General features: G+C 38.4%; 1 protein-coding gene across 1 annotated transcript; it reads left to right on the top strand.

The window, feature by feature from the left end:
- Window positions 1-428: 428 nt before the first annotated feature.
- On the top strand, window positions 429-22,547 carry slc25a36a (solute carrier family 25 member 36a). Its single transcript, XM_082173366.1, has 7 exons — window positions 429-848; window positions 4,595-4,759; window positions 7,756-7,833; window positions 12,002-12,102; window positions 17,678-17,744; window positions 18,152-18,441; window positions 19,568-22,547. The coding sequence occupies exons 1-7, from the start codon at window positions 808-810 to the stop codon at window positions 19,759-19,761; spliced, it is 936 nt and encodes a 311-aa protein (XP_082029492.1). The 5' UTR covers window positions 429-807; the 3' UTR covers window positions 19,762-22,547.
- Window positions 22,548-23,763: the final 1,216 nt, after the last annotated feature.

The following is a 23,763-nucleotide window of genomic DNA, read 5'->3' as shown; positions in this document are numbered from 1 at the left end:
CTGATTTGAAACACATTTTAATAATTCCCTCGTATGTTCGCCAAAACCAACTCAGATCTGATATTATTAGGCCTATACTCAAATTAAAAAAAAGAAAGAAGTAGGTTTTTTGTCAAACAGATTTGAAAAAAAAATGGATATAAATATGACGCTGTAGTAGGTCTGTTAAACTAATCTTAGTTAACGTTTCAGGGGAACTATAATAGCAGTATAGTTGTATTCTCCATATAAACAAATGTGCAAATATTTGTCTCTTAACCTCTAAAAACGGGATAAATCAATATTTATCAATTGCAAGATCATGTGAAAGGAGCATGATAGGGCGGGGCAAAAAGCGTCACGCAGCAAACCGACCAATCGCGGACTCTGTTTTGCGGTTTCTGATTGGCTCGTAAATAGCGACTCTTGTGTCCATCTCAGTCAGCTCTCCAGCCTCTGAATCACTGGCACTACCGATTCTACACGGATTTAGTTCCACAAAAACCGCGTCCCCTGCAACCACAACCTAGAAATCAGATAGCTGTCTGTGTTGTTTATAAGAAAAGAACGAGATAATTTAAAAGCGAACCCGTCAGAGGCAAAAAAGAGGCATCTGCGCACATTGGCAGCCGTTAGCAGGCTGAGCTAGCCGCATCGCGCGACGCATTTCGCCCGCAAGACATCGGGCTTAATAACTGTGTGCATTATAACCCTCATCCACATCAATTATACGGAGACTGTCCAGCAGAATCGCAGCGGGGTTCGGCGGAGCTGTCCGGCTCTTGCTCGCACTGCAGGCCTGGTTGTGGGTGCGGAGAATGCTAAAGGATGAGTCAGAGGGACACACTGGTTCATCTCTTTGCTGGAGGGTGAGTAGCGAACCTGAGAGAGACAGACTGATCTATCACTGCTGTCAACCCGTCTCTTTGACATTTATCCGTTATTGTTGGGCTTGATTGTTCTTAAAATGTAGCATAAGATACATGCATCGCAAAAGAACAGGTCGACCATTATAAAATGTCAGATAGATGCTCATTCAACATTGCTGTAAATAATCTAGCTGCTTGTCAGCATGTCTTCATGCTACAGATGATCGGATGCTTTATTTGTGAATGCAAGGTCATGCAACAGATGCATAATCTCTTCTGGTTTTGTCACAGAATCCTCTGGAACCCTCCAGACATGGCCGTTTCATGTTTTGCAGGAAGTGCTGTTTCTTTGATGCTTTTCACTCAGAATGAGAGATTAGAGACAGGAGAAACTCGAGGATGCTCGTTGAATGAATGTGAACCTGTAGCATATTTCTGTTTCCTGTAGCAAATCAGAGGCTTTGTCGTAGGCCTGTGGTTTCAACTGTCAGCTTGATGCTGGATGTGTGACACGGATCTCTCTAGTATAGTACGGCTATTTTTGACTCCATTCTCATTCCTTCATGTCCCTGGCTCCTCTTTTGCACTCCGCGAGGCCCATAGAAACATCATTTTCTTCTTAGTCTTTATATCAAAGGTTGCTGCCTCACCAATTTTTATAATCAGAAATAAGGGGAGTGTATCACTCTTTAACAAGCTCATATCTCTGAAGGTCACTTGATGACTCCGACCCAGGAGGGCGATAAGAGGTCTAACAACAAGTGGTTTCTAATAACATGTGCTATCTGATCATATTCCTACAATGAGGTTAAAGAATTGTGTTGCATAAAGTGTTGGTTGGAATGTTTTCAGATTAGCTCATTCATACATTTTCTGTGGCATGTCAATATAACTAGGGATGAGTTGTGTCTAGAAGTATAATTGTGAGCAGTGAATAGATCACCTGCCACTGGAAATAACTGTGAGAAACAAATCGATGGTTCTGTGAAACAGAAAATTACTCAGCAGTGCAAAGGAGAATCCCTTTTGTCCATAGCAATAACAGTTTTTATAAAGCTTTGAGAGTTAAAATAATAAATAACCCTCCAACTATGCAAGTATTCCTTTAAATGGGTTGTTGCACAATAACATTGTATGTAAATGTTTTTGTATTATTATTATAATACATTATTGTAAACTTAATGGTAAAAAAAAAAAAAAAAAAAACTAGGGAAAGCATATAATTTAGGTGCTGTAATTTTATACCATATTTTTTTGTGTTATCAGTCGATATTGGCTATTTATCATAAAAAAAAAATGTTAATCTTATTTTTCTTCCAATTTTAACATTAATTTAGCACTAACTTGACAGTGATAGATTATGACAGATTTAACCCTTCATAGTTCCCATAACTAATGGTGGAAGAATCCACTTTTTTGCGTGTTTTTACTGCTGGTTCTGAGAACAATTTTAGTTCTAGGAATGCCTTTTAGGGGAACTAGGCTAAATCAGCTTCTACTTAAGAGTAGGGTCTAACCCAGCACAAAATGAATTACAAGTGACACAAGTGCACAAAATGAATTACAAGTGACACAAGTGTACGTTGATTGGCCGAAAACATGTGAAACACTGGAACCCGGCATTTTTAAAATAGCCTAGGCTATATATTTAGGCCTACTCCACGAACATGGAAAACAGCGATAAATGGATCAACTCAACCTTTACGCTAAGAAGGAAATCCAACGTGACTTTGAAGGCAGGGACCAAGCGAAACATGATCATGTATTTCTGCTCAGCTTGCAACATTGGGCATCAACCACACAGCAACCGCTACAATAATCATTTACTTTATTTGTTTAACAGTTCTATCTAGTAATGTATCAGATAGGACTGTTAAACAGATTGTAAACTAATGAAGACGTAGAATGTGAGCTCTGTGTATTCAGGCCTGGCTAAGTCGTTCTCAGCGCCGTCAAAATAAAAGTCCTGTACAACAACCAGAGCGGCAGGCCAAAAAATGTAAGTGATGGCTTGCGTCACTTGAAAGTTCCAATTGGTGGTCCGAATGTTCCTAGGGGAACATTTAGTTATTGTACACATTTAAAAAAATATTGTACATTTACAATACAAAAGTAATTGTACACATTGCGTCCATGAGTAACATCACAAGTGGTTCTTGTGTGGGACTCGTTAGGCTAGTTTGCTCAGATGACAGTATCTGGGATCTTTTGAGTGGACTTGAGTTTCAATTTGGATCAGGTCCTGTTTATGTGGGGCTGGTTACTTTAGCAAAGACTTTTGTTAGTTTACACCTGGGAGTTTCAGCCCTTTGAACACTGTTGTGTAAACTTAAAGTGCAAACTGTTTTTTGGTTTTGTTTGTCTTTTTTGCTTCAAAACTAAACTAATCATTGACCAGGGGACTTCACTTTTGTGGTCACCTTCACATTTGCCTATTTGGTCTAGCATTTCAGAAGAAATTAAATGCAGTTCCTTTCCTCTTTTCCCGGACTACTTCCCTTTTTTCAAAAACAAATCTCTTTATGTAATAGTTTTTTTTAAAGTGTTGAATTCCATAAGTAACTGTGAGTAATAAAAAAAAAATCTAGTGGAATTTTTCTAATAGGCCTCTGCAGAGCTTTTTTGTAGGAGTGGCAAATGGGTTTTGCTCGTGAAGTCGGCATGATCGTTCTGTTCATCGGCCAACTAGAGAGAGAATGAGTGAGAGAGTCAGTGTGTAAACCTTAGCAGCAACAAACCAGAGGGCGGCTTATCTGGGGCAAAGTTCGCAGCTGCTCACTGTATGTGTCTTTTGGAAGGTGGCACAAAAAATAGACCTTCAGAGGTTTAGAACACAATAATTCCATTCTGGTTCAGGTCAGCAGGTTTAGCTTGTCATCAACATTCAGTGCTTCCTTGTCAACTTTATGCACGCATAATAAAAGAAGAACAATGTGTTTGAGGTTTGATTGACTGGTGTCTTGTCAGACCTTTGAGATTTAGTGACATAAAGGTATCTTGTTGGTAGTCAGTTTTGATGCTTTTAAAAGTAAATTAGTGGAAACTCATCAACTGAGAAGTGTCTGGTTTGTATGCTATTGCATGCAAGTTGTTTTTTGGTTTTGTTTGTGGGTCTTGACCAGGCCTAACCTCCTGATTATTTGCATGTGGGGCTAACCTTTTTCTGCTCCCCCTAGTGCACACAAGCCAATACATGTTAAACTTGACCCACATACAGATAAGTGAAGTCTAATCATTATGCATGTCAGCGGAAGGAAAAATGCTCTGGCACTTAAAATGCAACACGCTTTTATGCCAGCAGCTTATTTTTCATTCGTCCTAGAGGATTTTGCCTTTTTGGATCTTGTAGTTTTTTCTTGACAAAAGCAAAATCACTGTATACATACTATATAGGCCTAAAACACAGCCTTGGTGAGCATGAAAGGTGTCTTTCAAAAACATAAAAAACTAAATTGAACTTTTGAACAGCAGTATATACAGATTAATGTTACTGTTTATTGATGTATTGTTAAATTGTGTACAAATTAAAATGGTTAAATATCATTCTTGCTTATGCACATTTATAAAAAAAAAAACTGTGGATTGTACTGTATTTTACTTCTTGCTCTAAACATTTCAAAATAGATTAAAAAAGGTGATTTTTTTTTTTTTTGGGTGGTAATTAACTAGTTATTCAATACAAATTATATTGCGTGAATAAAAGTGAGTAATAAATCATTTCTCTCTCTCTCTCTCTCTCTCTCTAGCTGTGGTGGCACTGTAGGTGCAATATTGACATGTCCATTGGAGGTGGTGAAGACGAGGCTGCAATCTTCTTCGGTGACTCTTTACATCTCTGAGGTTCAGCTTAGCACTGTGAATGGGGCCAGTGTGGCCCGTGTGGCCCCGCCTGGGCCTCTGCACTGTCTCAAGTGAGTACTTCAAAACCCAACCTGGAAAAACCTGGTTTATCATGCTCCAGGGCATTTAAACCAGTGTTGTGATCGTTTCAAAAACAACACGTGAAAACAGGCAAAAACACTGCAGTATGTTTCTATAGAACATAACACTTACTGGTACCATAAACACTACCAAAGCTTTTGTTTAAAGGAGCTTGACCATCAACAGTTCTAGACTTTGAGCTTGCAATCAAAGCTGTTCTCTGTTCAGTTTCTCTGTGGATCTGCAAATTACAACCATCTGTATTAGAGGTCGACCGAGATTGGATTTTACTGATGCTGATATCTAAGTTGGGCAGTACCTGCCGATAACCAATTAATTAACCAATAGTTTTTAAAAAAGAAACTGAATTAAAACAATTGGAAATTCGAATATTTTTCTGTTAGTCTGCGTTTACATTACTTAATGCAGTAACATCTTAATGCATGTCAAATCTATTTCAATTTCGAGAGTGAATCATTTATATTTGGATGTCACTTCCAAAACTTTGCAGCGTATACATGGCTCTTAGCAGCATGAAATATAAAACTTTTATTCAAATTCTGAATGGGTTATAAAGCACACAAAGAGTGCACCCTTTTTTAATAACTAAAAAGCTGTCACTCGTCTCAGTTCATCACGATATTACAAAGTTACGTCATAATCAAGCAGTTTACACCGAATTTACACCGACTGCACAATAACTCTCTTATTTGCATCATGTCTACACTTTGTTTGTTATAATAAGAGGATTCAAGACCATGCGTAACTCAGCACCGTACAAAAACTATGGCATTTTGAGCGGTAAGTGGATTCTGACCAACTTAAATACCTCTGATTGGCCATTGCATTCAAGAGATCAACAGATATGTCTCTGTGATAGGCTACATTGCTCAACGCTGCAAAATACATTGTAAATAGACACCTTTGACGCTCTCCAGAGCATAAACACAAATACGCACTGGAGAATTTGCCAAATACGTTTCGCCAATATGAATTTTTTTTGTTTTCACTGTGGGTGCTCTTGCTTTCGATTGAGGATGCTTTGAACCAGCGTTCTCACATCACTAGCTTTAAATATGCAACTTAGCTGGCTAAAGAATCCATAGGCCTGCCCAGCTAGATATATAAACAAATACAAATAGATCATAACACTCACGTCATTTAAACATTAGTTTCAGATTTTGTGTGTATTTTTGTCATATTGTTCCAATCGTTTGAAGTACTACTAATGTTCACGTCCTCTTCAGCCATGTCGGCAAATTTTATTCACTGTTCTCTACTAATGAAGCATCTAGTCAACAAATTAATCAATTTAAAATATGACAACATGTTCTGTAGTGTAGTGTATACACACCTTTTCATTGTCAAAGTTTTAAATTCGCATATGTCATATTCTGTTGTCAAAACAAACACCAGCAAGGTAGAAGGCACCTTTCTCAGCTGAATATGCAAAAGCGATATATTGTTTAATCTGTAGTGACTGTAGAGGCAAGAAAGTCAATGAAGAAAGAAAGATGGATAATGTTTCTTAATGCCAGCAACATACCTTCATCTGCCTTTGTTCTGCTAACATGGTTGCTGGCCTACCACGAAGGGCAATTCAATTGCTTTCATAACTGTTATTGGCTATTATGTTGCAAATAATTTTTTACAAAAGGCTTTGTACAGTCACATTGACATGGCTATTAAAAAAAAAAAGTTATATACTAAATTCATGCATTTTAGAGACTTCATACATTCTGTTTCTATTATGTGGCTCTTTGAGAGTAGTCTTAAGCCCCTTTCACACAGCGCTTTGAACCCGGCAAATTGCCGGCAAATTGCCAGAGCGCCTTCTGTGTGAACGCAAACTCGACCCGGGATTTATGCCGGGATCGATGCCGGGTCGGGACCTAGTAACATTGCCGTGTTCAGTCCCGGAACGCGCGCTGTGTGAACAAAAGCCGTAATAATGCCGTGTCGTAGTGATGACGCTGAAGCCGGACTCGTTCTCCAGCTGTGAAACGGCACGTAATGCGCAAGTTTATGATCGAATCAGAGAAACAAATGCACAAGCGTGGTTTCTCGAGAGAGAGATCGCAGCTCATAAGCAAACTTAAGACGCTGCTGAGATTACAAGTCACATCGATGTCACGTGTCTTTACGGCATTTTTACGGGTTGTGTGTGAACGCACTCTCTGATTCCGGAAAATCACTGGCAGTGTGAATGAACCAAAATCAAACGAACCCGGGTCAAACCCCGGGTCACTTTATCCGTGTATTTTCCGGAATCTCTGTGTGAAAGGGGCTCTAGTAGTCTTTATGAGTGCTCTATGAGCCACATTTGCTAGTATTTTGCTAGTCTGGCAAAATGTTGCAATGCTATGGTTTCTGGGTGTAGCCTTGCTGTCTTTTCCAGGATTAGACTCACTTTTTTTGGCCTCTGGCAAGCAGTGGTATACAGGCCTATTGTATTACTCCAGAATCAGAGGGAAAAGTAGGTCAGAAGAAAATGAGTCGCAGATGCTGTTTAAAAATAAAAAAAATAAAAAAACATTTGAAAGAAGAATTCTAGAAAAGTCTGAACATGTCTTGTCCAATTCCAAGCAAAACATTGACTTTCCACCTAGTCTGTATAATGCTGGTCAGCACGACCCCATCTCTTGATTTGTTGAATGCTCTAAACCTCTTTTTAGTTGATCTGAATTACACCTTCAGAGGCCTAGGCTATTTGACTGCTGTCGGTATAGCTAAAACCGTCATACAATTAGGCACAGCAGACAGCACTGATTAAGGTACAGCTTGGCATTGGTTCTCCCAATTACCTACTTCGTCTCAAACCCTTTATTAAATCTGGATAACTTATTTAACATGGTGCAGCAGTGTTGAATGTTATGGCAACAACATGTTACATTGTTAAATCTTCCATTATTAACGATCACTATAATGGCAAGGTTGCAACATGGTTACATATTTATACTGTTCTAACTTTCTCTATTTTTCTCAGGTTAATACTGGAGAAAGAAGGTCCTCGCTCACTCTTTAGGGGCCTGGGGCCCAACTTGGTGGGAGTGGCTCCATCCAGGTATGACCCGTATGTAAAAACACAAATGCTATTGAGTGCAACAGTGGCCGCCCACTTTTTCAGTGGCTCTGATTATGGAAGTGTTTTTCCCATTCATTCTTCACATTTAAAAAAAAGGAAAAAAAGTCTCTGTTAAAGAGTTTTAAACCATGAACAAAAACAACTAGCTATAAGGTGAATCACAACATTACTGATGCAGTGTGTAGCTTTTTATTTAGCCACCCATGTCGGGAGACATATTCAATAGTCAAGATTCGTCGGGCTCAAATTTAGCAAGAGTGGTTCAGGGAGACTCTAATAGACTCTAAAGAGTGGTTCCACTCTCCCATTGTCAAATAAAGATCTCTGACAAAAATGAATGCTACTCTTGGTGAAAATTAATGTTGTGATTAGGCATGTGACGGTATAAAATGTTCATGTTGCTATAATTGCTGAAGCTTTTTAAAAAGTGTTGTCACTATAACAGGTTTAATAACTTATTTTTCTTGTAACAAAAAGAACTGAACATTTAAATAACAATAAACCAATTCACAAAAACTCATAAAATTAAGTGCAGAAGAATTCTAAAGAACAATAGTTAACACTTTACAATAAAGTCTCATTAGTTAACATTAATGCAATAACACATTAACAATGAGCAATGGCTACATTTGTTATTATTCGTTAAAAAATACAACTGTTAGTTCATGTTAGCTCAGATCAATTAAATAATACAGTCACAACTGTTGATTTTAATAAAGTGTTATTAAATGTTGAAATTAACATTAACTAAGATTAAAGGTGCATTAAGCAACTTTTCATGTTAAAAATACCCATTTTCGAACCCATACATGCTTAAACAATTGCCTGATGGGCTGAATGAGCCCTTCTCTGATCACTGAGATTGTCTCTATAATCCTGTAAAGTAAAATAAATAAGAGGGATTCGGGCCGGAATTTTAGACTGGGCGTGACGTCATGTGCGTTCACGGCACGCTCACCTGGCTATGTCTGGCAGGTTTGTGTATTCGCCGCCATTCTCCGTAGAAGATGGATTCTAAGAGACCGGCTTGTAGTTGATTTCAAACACCAACGCAAACTCCACGTAAGATAAAAAAAAGAAAACTTTTGTCCGTGAGCGTGCACACTTCTGTCTGCAGTTTCGCTTGCCGCCAGAGGGGGCATAGTTCTGCAAAAACTCAGAGACTTGCGCAATGCACCTTTAATAAATGCTTTAGAAGTATTTTTAGAATTAACAATATCGTGCATGTTCATTATCGTGATATACCGTATTACCGTATACCGGCACATGTCTAGTTGTGGTGTTGCATAATGTTGTTGAAACAATGCCGTGACGAATGCACTCAGTAATCAAAGCTAAAGGTAAAGCTAATTTAAGTAGTTTGAGGGTGTAGGGAGATGAAGAAGGGAGATGAGAGTGGGCAGGTGCTAAAGAGTTCATATGGTGTGATTTGCTTATTGTTATTCTCTGATTGGTGGAGATTTCATGCAGAATCACGGTAAACGTAGCTTTTCACCTGGAATTCCACATGAATATTTAAAAAATAAGTTTAAATAATGTGGTCTGATGGCTTAAACAAAAGCATGTAACAACCTCGTAGCTCACAGTAAGTCTGTCTTTACAAGTTATCGTTCAAAATCAATTTCCCTATAGGGAAAATGAATGGGATTTTTACTTCTGAAACTCAACTGGTTTGTTTTGTGTGTGTGAATTTTGCATCTTGCAATCTTGATATGCTTAAAAGGATCTTTGTTTTGTAAGAAACCTTAATATTAAAGTGTGATACTATAGAAATCTGAGTTTGCAAGCAAGCATGCCCTTCAGAAAATATTAGCTGTAACTCATTTTCTGTCACAAACGTATATGTTTAATTTTTTAAAGTGTTTGTTTTTGGATTTTTGTTCCTCACTGTTTCCTGTTGGGGTTGCTTTATTTCCTCATTGTGGTCAAGATGGAAGAGAAAAACTGTTACATAAGGGCCTGATGGTCATGTCTCATTGCTCTAATCTCAGTGTATCATCATCAGGGGAGCATGTCACTGTCTTATTACGGACTAAACTGGCTATGGGTCCTCTGATGTTTCACCGCTTACTTCTGGATCGTTTCCACCGACCGTACCAGTACTGTACAGTTCAGTACAGTATGATTCGGAACGGTAAACCCTGATCCGGCTTGCGTTTCCACCGCCAGCAGAACCCTGACTTTATAGGCATGGTGTATGCCGGAAAGTAGCGATCAACGTCATTCTCGCGCGAAGAAGAAAGAGACACAGTAAACAACAATTATACTCAGGGTATCCACCTCCTGGGTTGGCCATGGTACATTGCTGCCCGCCAACATTTGGTTGCAACCGTACTGTGTTTCAACTGTATATGAAAAAAATGGCACCTCTTGTGTTGTCATTCCCCTTGTAGCATGCGCAAGTGACGATTCTCATATATTTAGTATTGTTTATGAAAGTGATCGCATTCTCTGCTCTGTATGAGTGTATTTGACTCATTACCTCCAGTGAATATTCCCTCTCTCCTGTATGAATCAGTTTGTTCATTGACTGCAGTGTGTCATCATTATGCTACAGACTAGCTGCTCTCATGCCCTCATTCACTTGAGCTTTATGTGCATGTCTGTGCAGTTTAATCTCATTTATATTGGTATGTGGGAGATGGTGTTGCAACTAAACCACTTAAAATATCTGTATTGCAGTTTCATGCTGTAGGAGATGTGTGTGTATGAGTGTGTTTCTCCCCATCTGTGCGTGTGTTTCTCAGCATTCCTGTCCTGTGTGTCCTCTGCCATCACAGCTGGAATGGCTACCTCGTGACCATTTGCCTTACATAAAGATTAAATGCACAGTTGCACACGTAGGTAGAAATAACTTGGTTGGCTTGGTATGTGCTTATATTCACATACTGACATTAACTATACACTTTAAGATTGTAAACCATAATTAATTTCAGCTTTTTGATCCGAGATCCAGTTTGAAGTTATGTAACATCCTCCTGTGAAGGTCACGTTATTTCATTCAGATGGCCAAATTAAGCCATGCACCAAACTACAGCATCATTACTCGCACAGGATTGGCAGATGTTTAGACTGGGATCTGATTGGCTGTCATTCAAACGGAAAAGAGCACTGATTGGCTGTCTTTTTGAAGAGGCAGGAAGAAGCATGTGTTATAAGCATTTCATCAGGAAACAAATGGCTGCTTAGCTTGTTGGCAGGTCACTCAGGGATGCCTTAAAATTGACTGTTGTTGTGTGTGTGTGTGTGTGTGTGTGTGTGTGTGTGTGTGTGTGTGTGAGAGAGAGAGAGAGAGAGAATTATGTAACCTAGATTAAAGCAAAGGAAAAAACCTTCCCACTGTGGAAGGCTTAAATCCTACACCGGAAATTTTCATTTGAATAATCCAGTTGTTTTTTTTTGGCTTCATGTTTTTCAGCATTTGCCCTGTCTGAGAAAATAATTCTGGTAGCTAATACATGACATGTGATCTGATGAGCATGGCATACCTCTGTCATATCAGTCATCATATGCAGATTAGAGCACATCAGTCATTTTGTTTTGTTTTGTTTGAAGCTGTTTAGACATAATGACATTGTCACCCTAAAGGCAGGGGTTTGCTTAATTTTTCGTGTTCCACTCAATCTCGAGCGGAACATGTTCGACACATACGCAGTACCCTATCAGACGTCAGAGGGCAGCACTGAGTCGTGTCATTTACAAGACATTCGCTCTGAAGGATAGAAGAAGAAAAGTAACAGAACCGCCACTGCATGCAAGAACCAAAACAAAAGCGATGGAGAAGGAAATGCTACCCTGTTTTACTGTTTTGTATCACTTTTTCCCCACTCTTCTTTGACTACTGCACAGTACATCACAACTGTGCGTATTGCCACCTAGTGGACTCTTCCGTCTCAACATTCACCTTGCGAATGCGCTGTTGTACGCGCACCGTCTGCGCAGATGTCTGCGGACCCTCCCGATGATGAAAATTACGTCACATGGACAGTGTGCAGACAACACTTCCCAAAAATATTCATGTGAAAACATAACTAAAAATATTTCTTCTTTAAATAAGAAAGATTTTGTCCCTTCCACTTCTAATAAACACTGAAATATTGAAATCCTCAAAAGCAATTTATGTTGTTCATTTCTGTTTTGTCCACAGAGCAATATATTTTGCTGCCTACTCCACAGCCAAAGAGAAGCTGAACAATGTGTTTGATCCTGACTCCACACAGGTGCACATGCTGTCCGCTGGTTTAGCAGGTAAGAGTCCCAGCAACATCTTTCACGTAGATGCATTTTTTGACTTAAGTTTGCATTGGCTCTTTTTTGTTTGTATTTCACACACTGAACTAAACTAATACTCCCCTTTTAGTGTGCACAAACAAGAGAATGCATCATTTGGGTTTTTATAACCGATGTTTGTCAGTCGCTTTTGATTTTAGCAATTACAGCCTTATTACGATAAAATGTTTTATCCTAGTTGACCATCTAGTACAAATGGGGAAATTTAGACATGGTATTTGCCTCGTGTTTTGGGTTACCTTTTTCAAGGTATGACAGCATCTAGACCGAAACCACAATTAAAGACTTTCAGGATCAAAATACTCACTTTAAAGTAGACATATTTTAAGCTTCATTTTTTTTCCAAGCTCAAAAATATTCAAGCAAATCATTTTGAAAATACTTGTTCTCTCTTTGCCTACTCTTAGGGTGCTTTCACACTGGCAGTTTAGTTCGGAACGGGGCATGGTTCGCATGAAAAATCGCTAATGTGAACGCTGTCATGCGGACCCGGGTGCGCACTGGGGTACCGAACCCGAGACTACCTGGAGGAGGTGGTCTGAGTTCAGTTGCTCCCAAACCGTGCGTGGTTTGAGTGAATGTGAAAGCAACAGGGACTCGGGTGCGCACTTGTTACTGCGAGTTAACCTGCGAATGCGTTTTTAGCTGATTATGATGTATGTAGTATGTAAGGGATAATAGTGTTGATGATTTACCTTGGATACAAGCAAGAGTGAGGCTGTAGTGTATACGCGCATAGCGTAGCAACAAATTAATGGAAATCCACTGTCTCCTCAAAAGAGTCTGTTTGCAAGCAGCAGAAAAACAACTTATGCGACACACACACACACACACACACACACACACACACAGTGAACACTGTGTTGTTCACTCAGCTGCGCATAATAGCTCCAAATTAATAAAAAACACAATATATTGACCCACGATCTGTTTTCTATCATGCGCCGTGTACGTTTGCGATGACGGAAGATGCACGCAAATGCACCAGGGTTCGATAGAATCAATTCGAGTGTGAAACCAGACCAACGCTGTGGGGGGCGCCGGGAACAATCGCGCTCGGGCTCGGACCGCCCAGTGTGAAAGCACCCTTTCTTAGTTTCAGTTTGATAAATTAATATATTATTTTACTGAATGTAAGCAACACAGAAAGAAAATAGTACATCTAGAATTGAAAATTTGATGTGAAAAAATTATAAAAAGTATTTTTAAAGCATTTCTAAAACACATAAGCTAACTTTCAAGCATGTTATATCTACTTGAAAGCTTGTTAGCATTATTGCAAAAAAGATCCTCAAAGTTTGGATTGTGCTTTCCTTTCCCAGTTTCTTTTTTTTTCCTTTTTTTTGTTTTCTTCTACCTTTTGAGGGCTGGAGGACATAAGTCATTACATGCCAGTGTGCTACTAAAAAGTCTGGCTTCACACGCTCTCTGTGCTGTGTGTAGTAGCGGCCGCTAGCAGGGCGCTACGCTAACATGTAGAGTGCCATGCGCGGTGGGCAGCGGTCCTCGCGACTGACACGGGCGGGATCGGGACGCCTCAGGTAGTCACGTCTCTACTCACCGGTATGATCATGATTCTCCTAATGATAATGATGATTAATAAATGATAATGATGGTTATTTAATTTAATGTAGCCACTGTAGCTGGCTTGTAGTTCTTTTCTTTTTTTCTTTTTTTTTTTAACTTCCTTGTGATTATACAGTTTTGACACATGGCCCCCTTGCCAGCCTGTAACCCCCTAAAAAGGTAAATTCAGTGAAAAACTACTTGCACTTCTTTTCTTTTTTTTGTCATTTAATTTCAATACTGCATGCTAACCTTGTCATTCGATTGCAGTATGTAGGCTATGCATTATTTTACAAGACAGTGTCACAGCGTAAACATTCCTAGCCTGTCTTTTCGTTGTTGATAAGAGGGGCCACACGGCCTGACAAACTCCACGGATAGCCTTTGCATTACAAAAGTGGTTAAATATAGATCCCTGAAGGCCTGCAATGGAAAATTGGTATCCGATAAGGGACAAGCCAATGAAATATTCATTACATGTGCCGCTCTCTTCTCAAAAGCATAGGTGACTGTTTTTTTCCTTTCTTAATTGCTCTTTGTATCGGCATCAGTTCACAGTTGCCTCCAGCTCATTTCTTGCAACCTGATCCATGTCATGTATGGCCCACACATTGTTCGTCATTGTGGTTAGGTTATGACTGAGTCATATAGAGCCAGACAAAGTCATGGTGTGATTAGACATCTTTAAAAGTCACAGCAAGGCCTCTAAAACCAACAGCTTCAGACTGTTAAAAAAGTGAAATGGTGCACTCATACAGAGGACTCCAAACTCTGCATTGAAAGTGAATCTAGTTTGAACCTGAACTTTAAAAATTTGAAAACATGTTAAACCAGTATACACTTAACGTTACATTTTTTTTGTATATTAATACTGCTAATATTAAGGATGCATTGGTCAAAAGTGACAGGATAGCAAAGATATTTTTAATGTTACAAAATATTTATCCTCCTGATTTTTTTTTATCATGGTTTCCAAACAAACAAGACTGTCATCTTGACCGTATTATATAAACATATTTTTATTGTAAAAAAAAAAAAAATCCCACTCTATATGAACCAACAAATTCAGTATAAATTTTTATGCGAAAGTAGTATTTTCCAAATAGCAGAGCCACAGTTTAATCTTTCAGAAATTGCGTTCGGCAATGATTTTGCCAGCAGGAATGACAAGGTTAGCATTGGACTTTTACATGCACTGCCTCTGACCCTCCTTAAAGTTATTGTTTATATAAACTTTGATCCTAGTTTGATTTTGTAGCTGTTTATATGACCCAACATTGATAAAGCTCATATATGGTCAAGATAAATAGTGTTACTGCAGCAGGATCAACTCTGTTCTGTACCTTTACATTTAAAATGAACAACACTGGTATAATGATGTCCTTTAAAACTCAAAAATTCTTTCTCTTTCTCTCTCTCTCTCTCTCTCTCTCTCTCTCTCTCTCTCTCTCTCTCTCGCTCTCTCTTTCTCTCTCTCTCTCGCTCTCTCTTTCTCTTTCTCTCTCTCTCTCTCTCTCTCTCTCTCTCTCTCTCTCTCTCTCTCTCTCTCTCTCTCTCTCTCTCTCTCTCTCTCTCTCTCTTTCTCTCTCTCTACCTCTCTCTCTACCTCTCTCTCTCCCTCTCTCTACCTTTCTCTCCCTCTCTCTACCTCTCTAATCATATTTCTCTGTCTCTCTATCCATAAAAAAGGAAAGGAAAAAATAAGAGCACTCTCTTAATTGTTTAAATGGGTGGTGGGCGGGATGGAATGGTCATTGTTTGATGTAATTGGTGTGCGGGGCTGGGATGGGGAGGTGGGCAGGGTTTATTTTGATGGTTCCACTCCCTCATGGGTTTGACTTGGCTCTGAGGGGCATGTGGACTGCTGCTTGTGACTGTGGTACAGAAAAGCCTGTGTCTATTTTAGGCCTTTACTGTAGCTTTCACCCTGCGTGAGGGTCTGTGAGCCAGCCTGCTCTGCCCCCCATATCTGCAGGCTTCGTCCTGCAGCTGTGAGGAGAGGAGCTTTGCCCCTCCCCTGTGAGTACTCGTCAGAGACACACTCTCTCTCTCTTACTCTCTTGTACCGATCTGTCATCCCCCCCTCCCCTTCACCAGTCAGTTGCCTTAGGCCTCTTACCCTCTCTAGAGCTTCTTCTCTAGCTCAATAGACTTCTTTTGGTTTGTTTAGCCAAACACTGATGTTTTACACTGTACTGTTAGAAATGCACATGAATACCTTCATCTTCAATTGCCATTGTCTTATGCTCTCTTTCGTTTTTTTGTTCGGGGATATTTTGTGTACCCACAACACCAAGCACAGGCTTTGTGCTTCATTTTGCTGCAGTTGAACAGATAAACTAATTGTTCCCACAAACAGAATATTTTGCTGTTGCTTTAAATGCTGATAATACAATGCAAGCACACTTAAATCTTTTAGGATGCACGTAGCCTTAATTTGCAAACACATACCTTAACAGCAAACAGGAATAAAGGTGGACATTGACTACGTTTACATGCACCCTCATAAATGTGATGATAATGAGATTTTGGCAGTGTTGCGAATAAACTTCACCTCATGTAAACACAATACTCATAATCATGGTAACGATAATTGCTTTGAACTATGTGGCGTACGCCAATGTTAATCGCAATAAGCAGGCATTTAAACACCTTACATTGCATTATCACCGCTCTGACCAAAGTGTGCATGTGCTCGGAAGTACACGGATGACGTGTGTTGTTCACACAACTTTATGAATGAACTCCATTACATTATTCTGAAGTTTTTCCTCCACTCTGAATCGAATCGGTGCAGAGAATGCGACGACAACGTAGGCAACCCCAGTTACAGCAGCATTGCTACGTTCATCACGGTCCCGAATAATATACAATACGACCATAGAAATGTGTTTTGCATTTGACGCAAGTAGATTAAAACAGTGGCCTGTAACACACCTACTGTACGCGAGTTCATCATTTGTGCAATGCATTGGGGTATGTGAAGAATGGCAGTAAAAATAACCAATAACTATAATAATAACCATAGCCTTGGCGAATAATCAGAATAATGAGAATTGCATGTAAACGGGAGTGAATAGATTTGCTCATGTCATGTAAACATCTAACTGCGATTAAGTTCTTAATCTGATTATTGTATTTAAAAAAAAATCGCATTATTGGTGCACATGTAAACGTAGTCACTGTTGTGCTAATCTCGTTTATTAAGATTTTGTCATATCACACAATCTTGCCGGCATAGTATTCGCATGGCATGCCTTTCAACTACATCACAGCGGTGGCATAATTCACTGCCCATGCTGTGAAAAACATTCATTTACCTAACGTAAATAACAGTTTTTGTCATTTGGCTGCAGTTATGTAAATGGATAGTGGTTCTTTTTAACTTAAGCCTCTTTTCTCAAGATGTTTATCTCATTTAGCTTCCACTCGATCCATAAAATACTGTTTAATTCTGTGAGGATAGGGCTAAATATTCAAGAAGTAATGCTACATTAGTTTTAGAGTCCTGTTATAGATGAAAAATTGCTTAATGCTTTAGCTAAAAGGCCTTATTTATTGCTGTGGCCACTTTAAGATGTGCTTATGGCTCTTTTACCTAAATCATTAAATAAGTGCCTAGTGGATCTGCAATGGTTTTCCTGACATTAGATAGCAATCGCTGTTAATGATGCTGGGCATTGCTGTGGGGGAACTTCTAGTCCATATCACGATGCTGTTGTATGAGATTGGTGTGATATGTCCTGATATGCTGAAACAAGAGGCTAACAAGATTAATATTCTACATTTTAAACCGAAACAATCAGGCCATAAGCATATTTTACAGAGGTCCACAGCACTTCTCTGAAGTGTGGAGTTTCTTAAGGGAAATTGTGTTGTTCTAGAGTCATTAGACCTGCTGAAAGTGCTCTGAGTTGCTTTGACATTATCACTTCCAAGCCTAATCTGGAATACCTCTTTTTCCCAGGGTTCACTGCCATCACAGTAACCAACCCGATCTGGCTTATAAAGACTCGATTGCAGCTTGATGCCAGGCAAGTAATACTATTCGTTCAAAGGTTTGGAGTTGGTTTTGAAAGAAGTCTCTTATGCTCACCAAGGCTGCATTCTTTGATCAAAAATACAGAAAACTGTAATATTTTGCAATATTGTTACAATTTAAAACCAAATCTTTTGTAAGATTATAAATCTTTCACTTTTACTTTTGATCAATTTAATGCATCCTTGCTGAATAGAAGTATTAATGTTTTTTGGGAGGGGATTTTTATCCTTTGAAGGGTACTCTGTTTACTCTTCAATGAGAATTTCTAGCTAGCATGCTTGTTTTCTTGCATTTTTACATTTCAGAACGTCACCCATCGAAACATATTTAAGGGGACATTAAAGGAAGAAATATTATAACCAGATTTTTTACATTTATCAAATGTTTTTCTTTCTTTAGGAACCGTGGAGAACGGCGCATGAGTGCATTTGAGTGCGTCCGGCGTGTCTATCGGTCAGATGGGTTACGGGGATTCTACAGGGGCATGTCCGCTTCTTATGCTGGCATATCAGAGACTGTCATCCACTTTGTCATCTATGAAAGCATTAAACGCAAACTAATTGAGTCCAAGGCCAACGCTAACATGGATGACGAAGATGAATCTGTAAAAGACGCTTCAGACTTTGTTGGAATGATGCTGGCTGCTGCCACATCCAAGACCTGTGCCACTTCAATTGCATATCCTCATGGTGAGTGTTGATTTATTTACTTTTTGTTCTTGATGATTATGTTAATATTTGTTACATTTATGGGTTTGGAGTTGGCATGTTAAGTTAGGGGCCGTTTACATGACAACGTTTTCAACTAAAAGCGGAAGACTTTTTATGCGTTTTTGCTAAAATTGGCATTACAGTGAATATTTCTGGCTTTGTGAAGATGGAATTTACCCAGACGACAAAGTAATAATACAGTATTATCAAGATTAACATCCTTAGAATGAAAATCGGACAAAAAGAATGATAGATTATGTAATTTGTGTCTATAGGCATGTGCGTTTGGCTCGAGTGCACTGATGTCAAAGAATGCATTTGCGCATCACAAAGTGACATCGCCAGCTACCTGTCTGGCATGCATAATTCAGCGTTATTAGTCGTTTTCATGGATCCATGTGACCGGGGATCGTTTTGATAACGTTGTCATCTGTACAAGGAAAATAAATGTTTCTGTTTTTAGCACATCGTTGTCGTGTAAACGTACTCTTGGTTTGTTGGCATTTGGTTAATTCTTTAACAGTCATGTTGACCCTCAATCCATTAAATCTTTGAAATCCGACCTATTTTCAAAGATAAGCCTACCTTCAATCTCCATCAGTCCATTTTTTTTCTCATTTATTTTATTTTTTAGATTTAAAATGTAGCAATTAAAAGGCACTGGAAAATGTTGTCATTTAATGGGGAAAAAAATACAGAGTCCAATAATTTAAGTCCAGGGGCTTTTCCCCCATTTAAACAAACCGAAAAAAAGATAAAATAAGTTATTTTGTTAAATGAAGAAGTAATTCTATTTACAAGACCTATTCTGTATAGCTGTCCAAATATTTGTACAATTTATTTTATTTATTTTTTACAATTTTCTTAAATTAATGTATACATTTTTAAGTTAGATTTTTCACTTAATTTATCTGTATAATATAACTTAATATATTTTTATAATGTCTTTTAGAATGAAAGAGTTTGTTTATTAAAAATAAATGCAGAAATAAAAACACTTTTTTGTAGTATCAGACTTTTGAACTCCACTGCATGTCAAATTTCTAAGTTTTTTTTTTTTTCTCTGACAAATAACTGTTTGGTTTTTCTCTTTCTCCCATGACAGAGGTTATTCGTACCAGACTACGTGAGGAGGGCAGCAAGTATCGTTCGTTCTTCCAAACTCTAAATATGGTTGTCCGGGAGGAGGGTTACAGAGCACTGTACCGAGGCCTCACCACTCATCTGGTCCGACAGATCCCTAACACTGCTATTATGATGTGCACCTATGAGCTGGTGGTCTACCTGCTCAATGGTTAACAGATGGAGAGAGACCAGGAAAGAGAGGGAGAGAGAGAGAGATGAACAGGGTGAGAAAGCGAAAGCTAGATGGAGACCAAGAGAGTGATTGTCCCTGGCTTTTACACCAAAGGAAGCAGAACAAATCCTAGAAACGCATTGTTAACCCGGACCCCCAAAGGGGGCTGTAGTCTCCGAGAACAAGAAGGTTTTGAGCCTGTCAGACTGGAGAGCGTTTCAAAAAAGAAAGACCGATGGTGAACAGACACGCTAAAGCAGTCTGTCCATTTGAAATGTTTTAAGAGAAGTCCGTTTTGAAAGGACAATCAGAGAGGGGAATGCTTGAAGAAAATGCAAAAGCCTGAATTGGCAGAATTCCTTCACATTCAAGGGGGGGAAAAAATCATCCTTTCACAGCCATTTCGTTTCAAAAAACATTTTATCTGAGCCATTTCTTTATAAAAAAGAAAAACAAGCCTGTTGAGATCTGAAGTAACTGAAGGTCTTTGAAGGAAAGTAAGAAAAAAAGCACAAGAAAGAGTCTTCAGATGTGGCACAATAGCACTACTGTAAAGGATGTTTTTCTTTTTTAGTTCACCATTTCGTAAAGATGATGCTTTGCCTTTCAAGCATTCTCCTCTAGATGTCACCTTCCACTCTTTCCAAACTTGCCAGGCAGATGGTTGTCCACGCACAAGAGTCCATTTGCTGTTGTTAAATTGACGGTCACGTGATACGTGGCCCCTCATGTGCTTCAAACTGAAGTGTTTCTTCGTTAGGTTCATATTAAGTTTAACCATACTTACTTTGTGTGTGTTTTCAATGATCATACCGTTGTCCTAATATCAGTATAGTATATGCTCTGGGTGGTATTTTTGAATTGGGAGATGTTGTCCTGCTTGCATCACTGGGCCTTTCTCGAATTTATCTCCTCGGTTCACTGCTGCAAAGCCTCTACTTGAATCCCAGTTGTCGGCGAGAGCCAGAGATAAATTTGCCGAAGGCTAAATGGTAGTGGCTAATGCTAACCCTGAGCATGTTGCCTACAAACAACATGCCACGTTGTGACGAAAAGGCAATAGTCATTTTTCCACTTCTGAGTGGGAATACAAGCTGCAGAATTGTGTCCTACCCTCTGGATTCCTCTAACAGTGGCTTCTAACTGAGCGTATAATATATGCACTTTGTGGCCTGTCTGGGCTTGCGCAAACTTCTTTTTTTTTTTTTTTTTTTGGGACAATTTTATTCTTGTATTGTAAAACATAGTATTACTATGTAAGCAAGACAGAGTTTTGCTGAACAATTCCCTTTGGAAGTTATTGTACAGTTCAGTGTACTAAACTTTAGTGAAGGATATTCTTGTATGTGTATATACTGTATGTATGCATATCAGGTATCCAGTGTTCATAACTTAAGTCCTCTGATTATGCAGTAGTATTATTTGAATGACTGCATTCGTTTGATAGATCTATCACAAAATGATATTGTGAAACTCGTTTTGTTGAATGTTATTTTTTTTTCTTTTTACATTTTATATATATAACAATTTTTTTTTTTTTTATCACTCCTCATTCTGGCCCTGCACTTGTTGCTTGAAATGGAGTCACAATTTTTTTTTTTTTTTTAAGTGTTTTCATCTCGCTTGTTTGTTTACATTACTGTTGTATGTACTTTCAAACCCTCATGATATGAAGGAACTTAAACTGTCCATGTTAGTGATTTAGACGTTATCCACATCATTTCCAGACAGTTCTTTACCAGTACATGGGCTTAAAATGATAGTTTAAGGTAATTATATTAAGCCTCATGTTGGTAGATCCTTTAAAGAGCCTCTAGGGTTTCTGTAAGTATCTTAATAACAGTAGCATCTTAGTAACAGTATTTGTTTTTCTAACAGCAAAAACATGGTTTTGGTTCCATCATTCATAATCAGAAGTGAAGTGTGTTTTCACATACAAGTGTTTTCATGCATTTCAGTGTCTTCTCTGTCCAGTTCAAGTCCATTTTCAAGTCATCAATACGTGTAATGCTGCTGATGAAGCTCTGGAGTTCTGTAATGATCATCACCACACATTTATTATACACACAACATCATCCAATATTATGCAGTTAGCGCTGGACTCTGGTCACAGCTAATAATCTCGCCGATAATCTCAGCGATTGCGCTAATTGGTTAACAAAAAGCATTTGTTTTGGGAAAACAAACGTTTTTTCAGACGTGATGTTTTAGTGTAATTAGAATAGTTAGACTATCGTTGATGGATTAGTAAAATAGTTGTGTTGTATCTAAAGATGTAATGCCCTTGTGTTAGAAACTGATCAAACATCCATGTATGATGATTTAAGTTTGCATTCAACAAATGCTCTTGTAACTTCACAGTCTCGTAGAGACTTTAATGGCATTACAAAGAGATTCAAAAAGGCATTTTTAAAAAGTGATGTCGGAATATTCAGTTGTCAGTTTTGGACTGAATGGACAGATGTGAACATCCTATTAACTGAGCCTAACCGATTGACAGAAATATTGAACATGACACTCTAGATTAATCATTTCAATCTTCATTTCACATTTAATAGCATATTCGGCAATTTCGTGTATGGTGTCTGTATTGCGCAGTCTGACATGACCAACACTAACAAATTGTATGTCAACGCCTGTTGTTTCATTTCAGTTTTCTTTTTCCTTTCCTTTTTGTTTTTTTTTAAGTCTAGTTTTTATGGTAAAGGTGGCCTATTCTTTGCTGGTTATGTGATTTATCATACCTCTTTTTTTGTACAAACAGTCAATAAAAACAATGCAAAACCCATGTTGTCTTTAGTCTCTTTTTAAAGGCTGAGTTTTAAAAGAACAAAATAAAAATAAATGTTGGACTCTTTGGTAGCCTATCTGCTGAAGGTCTTTTGCTGACTTTGCTGTGTAGTTAAAATAATTAGGACTGCTTTTATTTAATTTTTCTCTAACCTGTAAAATTGATGACAAAGGACATAAAAATCCCCATTTTAATGTAAATGTCTATCTCATGACATGGATTTTAATATGTTCCTGAACGCATCTTTAAGCGACTGAACACCAGTGAGCGAGGCCTGTGGTGCGATTCTGTAACTATTCGTCAATCTCTTCTATGGATCCAGACATATGCAAATGTATTTCCCGTGCGAAGCCACAAATCCCATAGTATCCAAACGAGCCCCTTTGGAGCCTTAAATGCTTTGTTTATAGTGAGGAGGATGTTTTAAGCTATGAAACTGTCAGGATGTTTTAATGGTACAAAGACCTCTTATATGTCAAAAGATCATTATTCATTCTTCAGTGTCACATGATCCTTTAGAAATCATTCTAATATGTTGATTTGGTGCTTAAGAAACATTTCTTATTATCAATGTAGCAAACAGCTTTTTTTTTTGAAATCGTGATACATTTCTTTCATGGTCCTTCGATGAATAGAAAATTCAAAATAAGTTTGTTCTTTTCTAACATTGAAATTGTATTTTCTATCACTTTTGATCAATTTATTATATCCTTAATGAATGAAACTATACATTTCCTTAAACATAATTACTGACCCAAACTTTAGAATGATAGTGTGTATCTAAAAATTGAAATGTTATTCAGTTGTTTGGTGCTTCTGGGTGCTGCCAGAGGATGGCAGCAAAGTCTAAATATAAAAGAAGTTGACCTAACCATAACAACATCACCATGGTCAAAGCTGCTACAAATCAGTTCACAGCACAATTAAAAACGCCCTTGTTGAACCTCAGAGTCAACTGAAATGAGATGTGCATTGGAGAAAACACTCCAATATCCTACAAATAAAAACCTTGAGTTGCCACAGGAGACTGGCAAACAGCTACGCAAACATGATTGGATGTGTGTGAGTGTACAGGTTTATATTACATTGTGAGGAAAACTGAGGGATGGGAAAACAGTTTGTACAGTATAAAATCATTATGTCTATGGAAAGTCCCCATAAAACATGAAAACCAAACTGTGTGTTGAGTAGAACAGAGTGAGGGAGAGGAAGT

This window comes from Leuciscus leuciscus, assembly GCF_965113295.1.
Source record: "Leuciscus leuciscus genome assembly, chromosome: 6".
NCBI classification, from domain to species: Eukaryota; Metazoa; Chordata; class Actinopteri; order Cypriniformes; family Leuciscidae; genus Leuciscus; species Leuciscus leuciscus.
This window is presented reverse-complemented; position numbering and strand designations above follow the sequence as displayed.